Raw genomic sequence first — 18,181 nt, 5'->3', positions numbered from 1 at the left:
CACCCGTGAGATCAAGCCGTAAGACTCTGTTTTCTTGCACACTCTTGAGCATTTAATCACTCTATCTCACTCACTACCCTTACAACAAAACTCACCTAAATACAGGGTTACTAAATGCGGAAATACAAGTAAATTTGGCACGGAATAAAACCAACAAGATGGTTGATTAAATTCAACCTTACAGTTTGCATTCCACAATCCACACACTATCCTATTAAAGAGGGTTTTTCTATTGTTAAAAAAATAAATAAAATCAAAGTCTCCCATATTCATAATCTGTATTATTGAGACTCAACAATGATGTTTGTTTATGAGAACAAAACACACAGCATTTACAATCTAAATGCTTTGATGAAATTGATGAGCAAAATAAAGAGATATTTCTCTATGTATTGTTCTCTACAACACCACGTGTAAGTGAAAAATTATGTCACATGCACAAATGGGCTCTTGACCCCTTTATATAGACAACCAAAGGGTGTGGACTCAAGATATGGCAACTGTTTGGCAATGGACACAACTCTTTGAAAACAGACTGAATCGAGTCGACTATTGGGCATACTCCATTTGAGTTTTGTTTGACCCAATAGTGGCAGAAGTGGCATCTGATGTGGTGAGGAAAGAATTAAATTCGAGTGTAATGGGGATAACATGTCGCAACCTAGTGGCTGTGGTGTGTCAGGGAACATATTTGAGCCTGCCTCCACCTGAAAATCAGCCTGATGTTAGAAACATAATTAATAAGTTAGGTACTTAACTAGTTAACTACCCTTGGAAGAAAGATGTTATTGTTTTATGCTCGAATTTAATTCTTTCCTCACCACATCAGATGTCACTTCTGCCACTTGTTTTTTTGCAACAGAAGTGTTATAACCATTGTACTCAATGGGCACTATAGTCTTAGTTGTTATTCCATCATATTTTTCTTCAGGAAGACATCGAAAACTTGTGCGATAATTGTCAGCTTCACTGCCTAATTCTGGAAACACTGAAGCTGGGGCTGGCATAGACTGTGCTTCAAGAGAAGCTTCAGCTGTGGAAGGATATGAAACAGCAGTAACGGGGGTTAAAGTTGATGGGGAGAAAAGGTTGCAATCTAATGGCCCTGTTGGAGGGATATAGAACATTTCGAAGGCTTCGTCCATATCCAGATCGAGGTCAACCTGATGGAAGACAAATGAATAACTGAGAAAAGTATATATTTTTAGTTATCTGCACTTTCAATTCCCACAAAATAATAATATTGACAACTGTTTTAAGCCGAAAGTAAAATTCATTCTCACTTCTGTAGTATTTACTTCTGCCACTAGATTTTCCGAAGCACATGCATAATTGAAGATGGTAAAACATAGAGTTGATGGGCCTACCTTAATGGGCCTGACGGATCGGAACTGGTGGGCCCGTATAAAGATGATCCCCTGGACTTTGAAGGCCCATTGCTGACAGACGTAGTAAGGGCCCATGATCCGAGGTCCATATCGCCTAGAAAAGCCTTAAGAGCCAAAAATGGAAATCCTTACTCACCACGCTCAGAGGAATTTGTATTAGAATCCCACATGGAAAAGATTTGGAAACCAAGAAGAAAAGTCAACCCTTTGCCACTATAAAAGGCCTGCCACCCTCAGAAATCGAGGTACGCTTTAATTAACCCCCTCTAACGCTCTAAGTATAACAAAAGAATTCTAACTTGACCGTCGGAGAGCCTTTGGCCGGCACCACACCGGTGCTCTCTGAAGGATTCTTTCGATTGCTTCTGTCGTGCAGGTTCGATTCGAGTCGCGAGTACGGTGTGACCCATTGGTGACTATTTTCGACGTCATCAGTTATGGATAGTTATGACGGAATCAAGGACCCTCTCAATCATCTAGAGACCTTCAAGACCCTGATGCACCTTCAGGGAGTGGCAGACGCAATTATGTGCAGGGCGTTCCCTACAACCCTAAAGGGCACAGCAAGGATTTGGTTCAGCCGATTAACACCAAACTCCATCGGCACCTTCAAGGAGCTGAGCGCTCAATTCACTACGCACTTCATCGGAGGACATCGGTATAAGAAATCCACGGCTTGTTTAATGAACATCAAGCAGAGAGAGGAGGAGACGTTACGGGCCTACATATCACGCTTCAATAAAGAAGCGCTCTCGATCGACGAAGCCGATGACAAGATACTAGTGGCAGCGTTCACGAACGGGCTGAAGGGGGGTAAGTTTTTGTTTTCCCTATACAAAAACGACCCAAAGACCATGTCGGAGGTACTTTACAGGGCCACCAAGTATATGAACGCTGAAGACGCACTATTAGCCTGAGAAGATAGACCTAAGAAAAGAGACAGACAAGAGGATCCCCGACAGGACCAGGGGCGGAAGAAAGGAAGGATGGGAGACCGAAGGGAGGAGAGACGTCCAAAACATATGGGCGCAAGGTTCACAAGTTTCACCCCGTTGACTGCTCCGATAGACCAAGTCCTAATGCAGATTAAGGACGAAGGATCCCTGACGTTTCCGGGAAAGCTGAAGAGTGACCCCAACAAAAGGTCCAGAGACAAGTATTTCCGCTTCCATCGTGACCATGGTCACGACACGGCCGATTGCTACGACTTGAAGCAACAAATCGAAGCCCTCATCCGACAAGGGAAGCTGAAGAAGTTCGTCAGCAAGGAGAGAACGGAGCAACACCCACAAGAACAACACCCCCGTCGAGAAAACGAGCGACCAAGGCCCCCATTAGGGGAAATAAGGATGATAATTGGAGGAACAGCCGCGGTCGGATCGTCGAAAAAGGCTCGCAAAACATACCTTCGGATGGTACAGAATGTCCAGTTAGCGGGTACAGTGCCAAAGATGGCAAGAAGGGAAGGCCCCATTATCGGGTTCTCGGAAGAGGATGCAAGACGCCTACACCATCCACACGACGATGCCCTCGTCGTCACCTTACGGGCAGGCGACTACAATATCCACCGAGTGTTGGTCGACAATGGTAGTTCGGTCGACATCTTGTATTATCCGGCGTTCCAACAAATGAGCATTGACAGAGAGCAGCTAATACCGACAAACGCCCCGCTCGTTGGTTTCGGAGGGAGTAGGATATTCCCTTTGGGCGTAGTCACGTTATCGGTGACAGTAGGAGATTACCCCCAACAAATCACCAAGGACGTAACATTCTTGGTGGTCGATTGCTCGTCAGCCTACAATGCTATTATTGGACGACCCACGCTCAACTCGTGGAAGGCGGCAACATCAACTTACCACCTGATGATCAAGTTCCCAACGGAGTATGGGGTAGGAGAGCTACGCGGAAGTCAAATTGCCGCACGAGAATGCTACGTAGCAATGATGGAGGTGGAAGACCAGATCCAGGCCATGAACATAGAAGAACACCGAACGACGGCAGAACCTACAGAGAAGCTAGAAGAGATAACTCTCAACAGTTCCAATCCAAACCGAACCACCAAGATCGGAACGCTTGCCAAACCCGCAATCCGTCAAGAGCTCGTAGCTTTCTTAAGAAGCAATAAGGATGTGTTCGCCTGGAGCCATGACGATATGCCAGGAATCGATCCCTCGGTCATGGTACATAAGTTGAATGTGTTGCCCTCGTTTCCACCCGTCCGACAAAAGAAGAGAGTATTCGCCCCAGAACGAGACCAAGCAATAGCGGAAGAGGTCTGCAAACTCCAAGAGGCAAGCTTCATCAAGGAAGTCTACTACCCCGATTGGCTGGCGAATGTGGTAATGGTGAAGAAAACGAGCGGCAAATGGCGGATGTGCGTGGACTTCACCGATCTTAACAAAGCATGCCCCAAAGATAGCTATCCCCTTCCAAGGGTCGACATCCTAGTAGACTCGACGGCTCAACACCAATTGCTAAGCTTCATGGATGCTTTCTCGGGTTATAACCAGATCCGCATGCACGAGGATGATCAGGAGAAGACTTCGTTTGTAACCAGTCAAGGACTCTTCTGCTACAAAGTAATGTCATTCGGCCTGAAGAATGCAGGGGCAACATACCAGAGACTAATGAACAAGATGTTAGCACAGCAAATCGGGAGGAATGTCCAAGTCTATGTTGATGACATGCTGGTGAAAAGCCGAAAGGAGGAAGACCACTTGGAAGATCTCAAGGAAACATTCGGCACGCTTCGATCCTACAACATGAAACTCAATCCGGGAAAGTGCGCATTCGGTGTAACGGCAGGCAAATTCCTAGGATTCATGGTATCTCAAAGGGGGATTGAAGCTAACCCGGACAAAATCCGAGCCATAATGGAGATGGCCCCACCGAGAAATGTGAAGGAAGTACAGAGCCTTAACGGTAAGGTAGCGGCATTGAATAGATTCGTGTCGAGAGCGACGGACAAGTGTTTGCCCTTCTTTCGAACATTGAAAAAGTCATTCGAGTGGACGGATGAGTGTCAGCGAGCCTTCGAGGAGTTAAAAACCTATCTATCTTCACCACCTCTACTGAGCCCCTCGCAACCAGGTGAAGAACTCTTCCTCTATTTGGCTGTCTCCACGGTGGCCGTCAGCGCGGCCTTAATCAGAGAGGAGGACAGGGCACAGAAGCCCGTGTACTACGCCAGCCGGGCGCTCCGCGGTGCCGAGGAAAGATACCAACCTATAGAGAAACTCGCTTTTGCGCTGGTCACGGCGGCTCGCAAGCTCAAGCCCTACTTTCAAGCCCATACCGTGAACGTAATGACCAACAAGCCCTTGCGAAGGGCACTGAGTAATCCTGAAGCCGCGGGTCGACTGACGCTGTGGGCAATAGAATTGAGTGAGTTTGACATCAAGTACCGTCCACGTGTGGCCATTAAAGGACAAGCTGTAGCCGACTTCATAGCAGAGTTTACGCATGACGCGGACAAGGGGGCAGAAGAACCCCCCCAGTGGAACATCTACACCGACGGATCATCCAATAAGCGAGTTGGAGGAGCCGACATAGTATTGCTGTCACCTGAAGGAGACAAGATTGAATGTATGGTCCGTCTCGACTTCCCCATTACCAACAATGAAGTAGAATACGAAGCGGTGGCAGCAGGACTCGACCTAGCCAAAGCCGCCGGAGCTGAAAGTGTGGTCGTGCATTGCGACTCTCAAGTCGTGACCAATCAAGTAAACGGAGATTATGAATGCAAAGGGGAAAGGTTGAAGAGATATCTTGATCAAGTAAGGGCGAAAGTCGACGGGCTAAAAGCAATGTTCGTCCAGATCCCCAGGGGAGACAATAAGCTCGCCGATCGGCTAGCCAAAGCCGCTTCAGCAGAACATATGATGACACCGGGTAATGTACTTCCCTTTGTTCAAATCTTTCCGCTAATAGACCCCGACAACATGCAGGAAATACGCTCCGAAAGAAACTGGACTACGCAGATAACTTCATACTTAAAGGACGGGATATTGCCAGAAGAGAAGGAGGCAGCGAGAAAGCTAAAAGTCCGAGCGGCAAGGTTCGTCTTGATAAAAAGACATTCTTTACAAGAGAGGTTTCTCCCGTCCTTACCTAAGATGTCTCGGGGTTGAAGAGGCAGACTACGTGATGAGGGAAGTACACGAAGGAATATGCGGGAACCATTCCGGATCGCGCTCGTTAGTGCACAAACTGGTACGAGTTGGGTATTACTGGCCAACCATGCAGAAGGATGCCGAGTCTTACGTTAAAAGCTGCGACAAATGCCAAAGGTTCAGCAATTTCATCGGACAACCAGCTGAGGAGCTAACCCCTATAACGGCTCTATGGCCGTTCGCTCAGTGGGGACTAGATATCATGGGACCTTTCCCAACGGCGGTAAGGCAGCTGAAGTTCTTGGTAGTGGGTATTGACTACTTCACAAAATGGGTAGAGGCGGAAGCCTTGGCCACCATTACAGAAAAAAACATTAGAAGTTTTGTTTGGCGGTGCATCGTATGCAGGTTCGGTATTCCAAGAGTTCTTGTCTCAAATAACGGGAGGCAGTTTGACAACGGCCACTTTAGGGATTTCTGCACTCAGCTAGGAATAAAAAACCACTACTCATCACCCGCCCATCCTTAGGCTAATGGCCAGGTTGAAGTCACGAACCGATCCCTGTTAAAGATTATCAAGACTCGGCTCGAGGGGGCAAAGGGCATATGGCCCGAAGAATTGCCGAGCATACTATGGGCATACAGGACAACGGCGAGGACTCCGACAGGAGAGACGCCATTTCGACTGACATACGGGAGCGAGGCGGTCATCCCAGCAGAAGTTGGACTCACAAGCTACAGGGTTCACAACCATGACGAATGCAGGAATGACGAATCCCTGAGGCTACAGCTGGACCTGATAGATGAGGTTAGGTCGGTGGCGGAGCAAAGGATCGCTAGGTACAAGGATCGCATGTCCAGACATTACAACACACGGGTCCGACATAGAAACTTCCAAGTTGGAGACCTCGTACTCAGGAAGGTCATGGGTGCAACTAAAGACCCTGCACAGGGAAAACTCGGCCCCAACTGGGAAGGACCTTATAGAGTTACGTCATGGAAAAGGAAAGAAACGTACCACCTGGAAACAACAGATGGAGAGAAGCTGCCACATCCATGGAATGCCGAGCATTTGAGGAAATACTACCAGTAGTAGTGACACGGCAACCAGTTTTTGTTTGAGCTTTTTATAAGTTTCTCTTTTAACTGTCTTTTTGCTACAATTTTGTTGTGCCCTTTTTAAGCCCAAAGGGGGTAGGCACTTTTTCCTTTATGCATTTCTATAATCAGATATTACTTTGATCTTCTACTTGGATGTCATTATAATTGTCTACAAAACTAACGGAAACTAAATAAAGTCCACAAGATGGACGGATACAAATGCAGTCCACAAGATGGACGGATATAAATACGGTCCACAAGATGGACGGATCGCCCTACAAGGCGATCGCCCTCAATCCGCAAGATTGACGGACACAAAATGTCCACAAGATGGACGGATCATCCTACGGGGATGATAAGATACTACAGGAATAATCATTCAAGTCCACAAGATGGACGGATATAAATGTTGTCCACAAGATGGACAGATCGCCCTACATGGACGATCGCCCTCAATCCGCAAAATTGACGGACAGAAAATGTCCACAAGGTGGACGGATCACCCCACATGGACGGTCACTGTCAGTCCATAAAATGGACAGACTCAAAATAAGGTCCACAAGATGGACGGATTACCCTACAAAGATGGTAGCCAAAGTCCACAAGATGGACGGACCATCCCACAGGGATGATGACTCAAGTCCACAAGGTGGACGGATACAATCGAAAGTCCACTAGACGGACGGATCGTCCTACAAGGACGATCACTGTGAGTCCTTAAATGGACGGACATAAAATAAAGTCCACAAGGCCGATGGGCCATCCCACAGGGATGATGACATCCTACAAGTACGATAACTCAAGTCCACAAGGTGGACAGAAATAATTGAAGAACATGCAAGCGAAGTGGACGGACCACTGACTACGTTAAAATTTTTTACAAGTCCATTAAATAGGCATTACATTTAAAAAGTGATGTACAACGTCACAAAGTAGACGGTTCCTCATAATGAACCTCTAAAAATAGACGGAGAATGAAAATCCTCACGGATGTAAATGCCCAATCAACACAAGATAACAAGTCTGCAATATGGACGGAGTATCACAGATATATATTCTCACAAAAATCCTTCCTCAAGAAGGAGGACGGACCTTTAAACAAAATACCAAACAATGATAAAAAGCATATATGAACATTAAGCCAAAAGCCCCAAAGGCAAGTGTTTAATACAAATTAAAAAGGACGGATTGTCCTGAAATGAGAATAAAAAATAATAATAAAAAAAAGGGGAGAAAGGACGGATTGTTCTCAAAATGAATTACATAGACATTAATCTTCCTTTTGTTCAGCAACTTGGACATCCTTCGACGGGACGGACTCTCCGTCTCCTTGAGCAGCGCCTTCGCCAAAGAGGTCCTCCGTATTTTCGGAGGCGACAGGGAGGGCAGAAGTCTGGGCTTGGTCCTCAAGTTTGACCATTGACAAATCCAACTCTAGGTAGGCCTTCTTGACTTGACGGAGAGAATCATCGAAGCCTTGAAGGAAGGAATCTGACAACTCGCCCAGGCAGGACTCTGAGCATCGGTACTCCTCGACGGCTACCTCTTTCACATGACGGATCTCTTCCTTGAGTTCTTTGATCTCTGCCTCTTTTTTCTCTATGGTCGTCAGCGCAGAGGCCGTCTTCTCCTCCAGCTCCTTCCTTGCCTTCTCAGAAAGCTCCAGCTTCTTCTCCATCTTGGATCTCCATTTATGGAGTTGTCCGAGCTCTTCCTCCGTCTGCTCCGCCTTCGCGCGCACCCGGTCCAAGGTATTCTCACAGTTGAGACACCGGTCCAGTAGTCCCTTCATCATGACCAAGGACTGCGAATAGAAAAGAAACCGTCACATAATGTAAATAACAACGAAAAAGAAAAATGAACTTATTTGACGGACATAACCAACCTGAGCGACGGCAAAGAGGCCCGTCTCCCCCATGGCCTCCGTCGAATGGTTTCCAAGATCTTCATAGTCTTCCGCCGTGATGATGGAAGACAGCTTCTCCAATGCATACTTGGAGTCGTCGCGAAGAAGGGAAGGAGGTCTCTCTTGCTTACCTTCTAGGGCCGTCATCAATCCTTTACCCGTCCCCTGCTTAGCTGGGGTGACGGTCTTGTTACCCTCAGCCATTAAACCAACCACAGGTTCAAGAGAGACCTTTGGTTGCTTAAATGGACGGTCAGATTTTGATGTCAGTTTCCTCTTAGGGGCTGAAGCCGACACCTTAGGTACCTCCTCGCCGGATTCCCTCTTCTTGACGGCTTGGGATTTGATCAAAGCTCTCCTTTTTGCGTCTTCCATCTCTGCAAATAATGACGGATGAAATTAAAACAAAGTAAGGTCAGTTAAATAGCAAAGTAAAGTTGACGGGCTTACGTCTATGAACTCGTTCGTCGTATCTAATTGCCTCTTGGGTGGGCTTAGGACCGTCGTAGTACCAATGTATGGTCCTCGGGTTCACCAACTTAGCCCAAGTCCTTTCCTCCGGCGTAGTTTTCCTGCAAACCTTTTCAAGGAAACTAAACTCCTCAAGGCTGACTTGTGGGCACCGTCTACCTGCAGAGAGAGACGATCAAGATATACACATAAAAATGGACGGATATGAAAAGCTTTACAAAATTAAGACGGATGCATACACGATTGATTTATCACTGCCCAAGTTGTGTCGACGGGCATGTAATCCGTCTCCCCTGGATGGCTCATCCATCTGTCACCCTCCAGGAAGAAGTAGCGACTCTTCCAGTCTCTATTTGAGTCTGGGGTCTCAAAGATCACCTTCAACAAGGGGCTCCGACTAGCAAAACTGTACATCCCCCTTGATCCAGAAATCTCGTCTGGACGGTAACAGTGAAGAAATTCACGGACCGTCAGTTTCCTTTCCCCACCTGACATTGCACCGTAAAGAATCTCCATGGCTATGAAGACCCTCCAGGCGTTAGGGGATATCTGGGTGACGGACAACCCCAGATACTGTAAAAGTTCCCTATGAAGTGTAGAAAGCGGGAATCGAAGTCCAGCCTTCAACGCCTGCTCGTACACTCCGACACCGTCTACCCCTTCATAGTAACACTTCTCCGATGCGTATGGTAGACGGATGGAAACATAGTCAGGGATTTGGAAGTTGGTTCTGAAGGTGCTGAAGTGTTTCTCCCTGATGACGGATGTAAACCTATGCACCGTCCACTCTGGCAACATGATGAACTGCCTTAGTCCATCAACACCTACAACGGACTCCAGTGCTTGATCCCCGTCGTCATCAGAACCCTCTATTTCAACTATCTCCACATCCTCATTTGTTGAGGATGAAGAGGAGGCAGACAGACTCCTATCTTCGCCGAGGCTCTCTTGGTCTTTATGACCGGATGGGTATACATCCTCGTATTCCGTCCCATCACGAACCACCGACTAGTTACTTGACGCACTAGACATTTCCTACAATTGACAATGAAACCTAAGACCGACGGGTTTGAAAGTGTTGACGGGTATGGAAAGCCTAACAACAATGCATGGACGGAAATGTAACTTGACTATAGTAAATTAGAAACACTTACCAAACTTAGCAGAGGAGAGGTGACGGTTGGTGTAATCAGTAGATATTCGTCCCCGACGGATTACTCTGACAAGGTTGACGGCTTCGCTCTGACAAATGATTTCTGAGTGAAAATTGAAAAATGAGAGAGTGAGGCGCCTTATATATATAGGAGGTGCACGGAAGACGAAGCGACGCTTCGATCCTATACAACGACCATTCAGAGAGTGACACGTGGCATGCTTAATAAATGCTGACAACCTGTCAGTACGTACCAACAGAATTGTACCCGTCATGTAACCATCAACTTGATGAATCTTCCTCTGACGGGTTGATCCATCTGGAACCGTCGTCCTATCTTGCATGAATCCGTCATGAAGAATGACCGTCATACCCATACGTAAGGACCGTCACCCCATTGGTCCTTTGACCTGAAAGGTGACGGACCATTGGGGTGAAGGGGGCAACTGAAGATGGTAAAACATAGAGTTGATGGGCCTACCTTAATGGGCCTGACGGATCAGAACTGGTGGGCCCGTATAAAGATGATCCCCTGGACTCTGAAGGCCCATTGCTGACAGACGTAGTAAGGGCCCATGATCCGAGGTCCATATCGCCTAGAAAAGCCTTAAGAGCCAAAAATGGAAATCCTTACTCACCACGCTCAGAGGAATTTGTATTAGAATCCCACATGGAAAAGATTTGGAAACCGAGAAGAAAAGTCAACCCTTTGCCACTATAAAAGGCCTGCCACCCTCAGAAATCGAGGTACCCTTTAATTGACCCCCTCTAACGCTCTAAGTAGAACAAAAGAATTCTAACTTGACCGTCGGAGAGCCTTTGGCCGGCACCACACCAGTGCTCTCTGAAGGATTCTTTCGATTGCTTCTGTCGTGCAGGTTCGATTCGAGTCGCGAGTACGGTGTGACCCATTGGTGACTATTTTCGACGTCATCAATAATAATCATCGTTACATGCAAGGGGTGCTGCATTGTCAAATCTTGTTATGCAATTAATAGGACGGTATTCAGTTGCTCCGGCAATTCTTGAGATGCTGGAGCCAATGTTGGTTCAGATTGGGTTTCTTTATGAGAAGTTTTGACAGTGATCGGAGCTGAAACATCAGGAGTGGTGAGGGGTAAACTGGATGGAGAGTCCTCTGGAGGGACATAGAACGCACCCATGAGAAGTTCTATGTCCTCACTTAAATCAACCTGACGAAAGAAACATGAGTGCACAAGTACTTGTTTAATTTACTATACTTCTCTATTCCAAAAAAAAAAAAAAAAAATTATCTCACTTTTGCTGCTTGATTTTCTGCAACATATGCTTTATCATAGTCGTTGTCATTGTTACTCTGAACAAGTTCTGTAACATCAGACAGTGCTGGCTTAGACTTTGCAGGTCCACCTTTGTTACTCTTTTCTTCATTATTGAGTAAACGACAAAGTACAAAGGGCTTCTACATAATGTTAAGCATCCAAGTGAATTGGACGAACAAATCATCCTTGCCTGATATATACTACAAATTGAATTACCACAAAGATGAAAATAACAGAATGTAAATATATATCAGAAATGTTGAAACTAACAATAATGACATAGAGGAGGTTGTCCTACAAAGCCATTTGATATATAATAGGTGTCAGTAAAACTTCTTTTGATTTGGAGCTAGTGAGAGCACATTCACACGAACAATTTTTAAAAAAAAATCATTACAAGATAACAATATTAAGCATGGTTCAGTCAACTGCATGCAGTCCATGAGCAACAACACCAATCAAAATCTACTATCAATAATATGGATTGCAACCATGTTCAACAAAACCTCAATCAAATTAGCACACTCTCACAAGCATCACACACAAATGTCAGAAACAAAAATTCTCCCAAATCCTATTACATCATAAACAAGACTCACAATCTAAAAACCTTTACACACCCAATGCCACTCTTACATTAACAAAAATATTGTCATTAGGTCAGATGGTTTCGAGAAATATTGGGAAAGGGTGAATCTGCTAGAAATATTGTGTCATTAGGTCTAAATTACAAAGCTGGAACACCAAACTTCTGTCCCAAGCTGGCAGAACTACTCTTATTTCTTCTATACTGCAATCCATGCCCCTTTACACCTTTTCCTGCTTTAGGGTCCCTAAAACTGTTTGTAAGAAGTTAGACTCCCTCACTAGAGCTTTTTGGTGGGGTCATGAACCCCACCTAAAGAAACTCCATCTTATTAATTAGGATACAATTTGTCAACCCAAAAAGGAAGGAGGCCTTGACTAAAAGAATTTTAGCTTCTTGAACCAAGCAATGCTTGCTAAACAATATTGGAGAATTATCCAACACCCCAATTCACTTTTAGACAAAGCTCTTAAAGGAAAATACTTTCCCAATGGTTATAGAACTGCCCATCTTGGTCACTCAATTATTCTCAAAACTTGACAAAGGGAATCAAAACATCCATGTTGTTGCTGACCTGATTAATAGCTCATCCCATAGTTGGAAGTTTGACACTGTCAGGTCTCTATACCAGCAACCCACTTGCAATCAAATTTTGCACATTCCTCTAACAAACACAGAAGGGGGAAGGGACAAAGTCTTGTGGAAACACTCCATCTCTGCAGAATTCCCAGTTAATAAAGCTTATGAGTTGCCACATAAGAACTTTATGGTTGATAATCCGACAGGTACAAGACAACTAGACATTCATAGCAGTGTTCTGAGTGTGTTATGGAAAGTGAAGCTACCATTAAAAATCCTCACTTTTATATGGAAACTTCTCCATGATTGTATATTTCCATTAAAACTGCCAATCTCAACCAAATCTTGGTGATTCGATGGTTTGCAAGATGTATTTTGGAAAACAAAAGGTTGGATCAGGAGAACTTGAACACCTCACAAGCTCTATTTACACCTTATGGACAATCTACAATCACAGAAACCAGGTCGTACATGAAGGTAAAAGCCCTAATCCCATTGAGATAATACTAACCTCTCAAAATCTTCTTTGCAGCCCAAAGATTTTGTTGTGGATACTAGAAAATTGGCAATTACTTGTCAAAATTGGAAGCCATAGGGACCGATAGACCAGAAGGAGCAGTTATGCTTTTAAAACACTAAATAAGGAAGGAAGAAAAGATCTTTAGAGGATGCAATAGGAATGGTTTTGACACCCGACTAACAGCAACCAAGGAAGCACCGGTGGGAGCTCTTTTGAAAGCTAAAGAACTGGGCTTTCATCATATCATAGTGCTCACAAGATGCAAATATGTGAAGGAAGTTTGCAACAATAAAAGAAAACCTTTTTGGCAGGATCTAATGATGCTTACAGACCTGAAAGCTTTGCAGCAGCAAGGGATGAAATTTAGCATAACGTTAGTTCCTAGAGTTATTTTGTCTGATGTTGATGATATGGCCTCTTTAGCTACCAAAAATACCTATCCACTGTAACTGGCTACACCTAGAATTTTGTAATGTGCCATACTAATGTTCTTATGACCCTAATGTATCTGTGATCTTTATGTTGTTATTATTATTGTTAAAAAAAACTAGGAAACAAGAATCCAAAGGTAGGACTTGTTCTAAAGACACAGATAACCAGTGTTTTTCGAAAAAGAAATGGTACACAAACACTCATTCAGCTCACAATTACGGATTACCCATAGATAAGATGCAAACATCAATCTGCATGGGCAGTCAGCCTGGTGGAGCTCCCATCCCATTAGAGGCTCAAATGACAAGTCAATGGATGTTTTCAACTAATGGATTATCCTTCAGTTATAAGCCACTTAGCCATGGAAACCAAAATAGGCATAACTGACAGTGAAAATATTTCTAATAAATCAAAGCACTTTCAAAGCTCAGACCTCTTAAATTTTCCCACGACTTCCAAAATAGTGAAACTGAAAATTTCATTACAAAACGGGGAAAATTAAATTGAGATTTTTAGTTCCCATCATCTGGACACCCTTCATTCATTCTTGCCACATGTTTTTATGCTTATCAGTAGCAGTCAGTATACAGCTAAAGTTTTTTTTTTTTCCCCTTTTCTCTCTCCAATCTGGGAAGAATCAAGTAGTTTAACATGAATGCCATTAACAAGTTAAACCAGAAATTACCTTATTACAGATTGATGTTGAAGACTTGAATACTCCTTGATCTTGATTTGTAGATCACCAAAAAAATTTAGTAAGGTGCATAGATGATGAGTTGATTCCATAGAAGATGTAAAAACAATGCACTTCTCTCCTCCTAAATTTTTTAGAAGGGCAACCAAATACAATGGTTTGAGTTTTGATTCACAAATCTGTAAACAAGAGATGGAAATTTGAAATTACAGAGAGCAATGGGATTACCATTAAAAATCAATTAACGACAGTTATCAGAACCTAATACCTAGATTTTGAGTATATAGAGCATATAAATGTAACCATGTCTTAGGGGTGGTATTGATCAAAATTTTCTAATAAGCACCAAAAGATATCATGGTGACCAGCTCAAAACACAGCCCAAAATTGACACACACAGAAAATTTCAAAGTTCTTTCCAAAATTTTAAAATTTGACCAGATGCTTCTTCAGTAAATTTTTTTTTTTTTTTTTTTTTTTTATTGGTAACTATACAGTCTATACACACAGCTGGTGATTCTTGAACCCATGAGTCACAACCTCACCCTTTTCCTTGTGATTACAAGGGGAGGAAGTGTCATTTGATACTTTATGATCACAATACAAAGTTGTATTAAATTTGGCACTTTATGTTTGGTTTTTGAATTTATATTGTTAAAAATTGAATCCTGGCAAGTGATTTTGTTGAGTCAAATTTAAAAACAATAAAAAAAGTATCCAAGATTCCTCCTTTCAAAGATAAAAAAGACAGAAAAGTAATACCAAAACTGAGATTTGATCATTTGACTGTTTCCAGTGTCAAAGTACCTTTGATGATTAAAAAACAATGCCCAATTAAGGTTTATGTGCCTTAAAGTTATTCAAAATTCTCAAATAGAACAAATTGCCAGCAACAAAACTGAAGCTAAAACTTGCCTTTAGTGGAAAATACCATGAAAGTAAGCTTTTAATTATGAAGAACTTTTAGACAAGTGAAAAACATAATTGTCATGTTTGTTTTTAGCACAGGATGAATAACTTTTTCAACTTGAAAAGTAGTCTTAAATGCAATAAGTGAGCTTGCTTTTAGAAATTGAATTAGAATAAGAATTGTGCTTTAAAAATCAAACATTGCCAATACAGTTACAATGGCATACCAATTTGTACGATTCTAATTGTTCTGGAGGCTTATAACGACTTTACCCAGTTGTCAAAAATAAAGGATGATGCAGATCGAGCTGAGCAAGCTTGCTTGGATCTCGGGTCAGTGTTGCAAACATGTCCATCTTCACAAGCCTAGGTGAAGGTTTACCCTTAAACCCCCTCTCAAAACCACTACAATAAATAATATATCAATACATCATTTCATATAGTTTTCATCTTTAATATAATATTAAACAAGGTAATCTTGAGACAAATAAATCTCTAAAATGAATCCTCCATTGGAGGTGAGAATACCTCATCTGTTTGCTCATTTATAGAATAAATTTTCATTTTCATCCTGTAACAGGTCCTCTTTTGAGCATGGTTTTGAATATTGCTAATGGTCTCTATTTATGAGTAATGGATACACTACCTAATCGACACATAGGTCACAATGATTAGGTATAGCCTTGACTTCTTTGGCACAAAGGTCATAAGTGAACGTAATCCACTTCAATAAAAGTCCTCTGTAATCTACACTAATGGATTGTCACAATAAAACATTCAATTTGATAATAAATAACTAAGGCTCAACCCAAAAGAAAAATATATAATAAAAACTAAAACCAGATTTTTCCTTTCTATAAACATCCACAATGTATGTTGAAATTACACTGGGAACATTGGTATATCAACTCTATGCAAGTACCAACACAATAATCACATTTAAGGTGGACTTTAGTTCCTCAATGAAAGTAAGGGGGTGTGTGCGACAGTCAAATGTGTAAGCACCTCCAAACTTGTAATTTGTCATAGATTGTAGCCCAATAATGTGATTCTGTGAAGAAACCAGGAAAAATCTATCACACAGTGGGAAGTTACTTTGTAGGAAATGCCACTAAAAAAAACCTAAATTTCCCATAGGCAAGTAAGCAAAATAATGAAACATACCTGATAAGTAGCTGTGTGTCACAGCTCTCAGCTTTTTGTTTTTTGATCAATACTTGTGCAGTTTCACTTTCACCCATCAACTTCGCGATCTGCAAGAGATACCAGAGAGAGCAGAAAATCAATGGACCAGTTTGTTCAAGAGAAAGACCATTCTCTATGTAATAAGGACCAGATTTCAAAGCGAAGTATTAGTTTATGCAGATTTATCCTATCCAGTTACTTAGGCACAAAGCTGAAAAGCTCAGAACAAGGAAGCACTACACGTAGTGTATAAAATTTGGCAGTGAAGAGTGGATATAAATATAAACATCTTCTGAGAAACAAATAAACCAAAAACCAAAAAACGCTTCCAGGAGGAAATATTTCACGCAATGTGCTTGCTTTTGTAATCTTCTTGTAGGAATACAATGACGAAATCAAGTTTTAACTGCAAAAGCAATTTGTGAAATCACAGCAAAACTGATCCTGGTTAGAGTACCTTTCACCTTACATGTTTTAAAATTGATAGCAAATTAATCATCTAAGCATAGAGTTGCTTTAACTTATTTACTCTGCTAAGTTCTTCACCTGTATGTACAATGAATGTAAGGCACTATCAGAAAGCGAATGAACCACGATTTTTATGACCCAATTTTAATTATATATAATATGATGTGTTAATTTTGTTAGGAATGAAATATGAATGGAATGTGTGCAAGTTTAATTTTTTTTAGTTTTTATGGATTTTCACAACTCTTGCATATTGGAGTTTATTGCTTTTTATCCATGTTCACACACACACACACACCTTATTTGTTTTTGCTAGCAATGGGGTTCCTAACTTAGATGCTAAAAAAAAGGATTCTTGGTTGCAAGGAATTCAAATTCAATCCCAGATGAGAATATGCAGCTTATTAATCTTTATTTTGCAAACTAAATGATTTTCCCAAGAGCTGATTTACTCCCATTCCAATTAGTGTAAAGTGTTTGGAAGACTTTAAAGTGATTTTTGGCTTGTAGATTAATATTTGTGTAGGTGTATCTGCTGGCCTAAAGAACCAAATTTTGGTTGCTCTTCACTTTAAGGAAGGTAGTCTCCTAGTTGGATATCAGGGTATGCCTCTAGTCCTTGGTAACCTAAGCTTTTATGACTGCAAGCCCTTAATTGAGAAAATAACTAGAAGAACAAATGCTTGGACATTTTATTACATATCCTTTGTACGCAGATTGAAGTTATTACAATTAGTCTTGTATAGTGTCTTTGGGAGGTGAGTGAGTCAATGCAGCTTTTTTCAAGTGTAGATTAATACAAGATTTATGGGGAAAGAAGCTACACTTCGTACAACTATAAAACGGAGGTGGAATGACTCCAATGTACTAGTCACATTTTTGTTATTCTAAACAAAATAACGCTCAATGGAATACAATCTTAAGTGCGACCAAAGCTGTGCCACAGAAGACAGCCATTTCATAAAACAAAAAAAGTGAGCAAGGCACATTCCCTCCACCACATTGGAGTAATTGGTTGATCCAAACCATTACACAGACCATTATAGCAATTGGGTTTTTGATCTTCTAAGAAAAACATTTCCATATTGATTATAAGAATATGTTCCGTTTAACTTTTGTAACAAGTAACAACTGCTCTGTGCCTAAGTTATAACAATGGCATTAAAATTTAAAGTTGTACTAATTGTGTAGAAGCAAGAAAATGAACAAACATAAACACAGTATAGATATTGAAGATGAAAAAGTGAAGAACTCCCAACACTTAAAAATAAATAAATAAAAGAAAATAAGATTTCCTAAAAAATGCAAGAGTGTGAGAACTTGAGAATAAGATGAGCACATTAGGCAAATTCTCCATACTTGAAATGCAGCAAAGT

At 42.2% G+C, this 18,181-nt stretch overlaps 1 protein-coding gene and 1 long non-coding RNA gene across 3 annotated transcripts; both read right to left on the bottom strand.

Annotated features, from left to right (window-relative positions):
• Nucleotides 1-248: 248 nt before the first annotated feature.
• Nucleotides 249-1,327, bottom strand: LOC126728956 (uncharacterized). Its single transcript, XM_050434727.1, has 3 exons — nucleotides 1,284-1,327; nucleotides 822-1,163; nucleotides 249-707 (listed from the first exon to the last, which is right to left on the bottom strand). Exons 2-3 carry the CDS (start codon nucleotides 1,143-1,145, stop codon nucleotides 426-428), a joined length of 606 nt encoding a protein of 201 aa, XP_050290684.1. The 5' UTR covers nucleotides 1,146-1,163; nucleotides 1,284-1,327; the 3' UTR covers nucleotides 249-425.
• Nucleotides 1,328-11,068: 9,741 nt separating this feature from the next.
• On the bottom strand, nucleotides 11,069-16,490 carry LOC126728955 (uncharacterized). 2 transcript variants are annotated; one of them, XR_007656434.1, is made up of 5 exons: nucleotides 16,317-16,490; nucleotides 15,380-15,557; nucleotides 14,235-14,422; nucleotides 11,411-11,572; nucleotides 11,069-11,324 (listed from the first exon to the last, which is right to left on the bottom strand). It is a non-coding gene; the product is annotated as an uncharacterized LOC126728955 (long non-coding RNA). The 2 variants fall into 2 exon arrangements; XR_007656433.1 differs by lacking the exon at nucleotides 16,317-16,490 and adding an exon at nucleotides 15,681-15,897.
• Nucleotides 16,491-18,181: the final 1,691 nt, after the last annotated feature.

Source organism: Quercus robur, chromosome 5, assembly GCF_932294415.1.
Source record: "Quercus robur chromosome 5, dhQueRobu3.1, whole genome shotgun sequence".
NCBI lineage: Eukaryota > Viridiplantae > Streptophyta > Magnoliopsida > Fagales > Fagaceae > Quercus > Quercus robur.
This window is presented reverse-complemented; position numbering and strand designations above follow the sequence as displayed.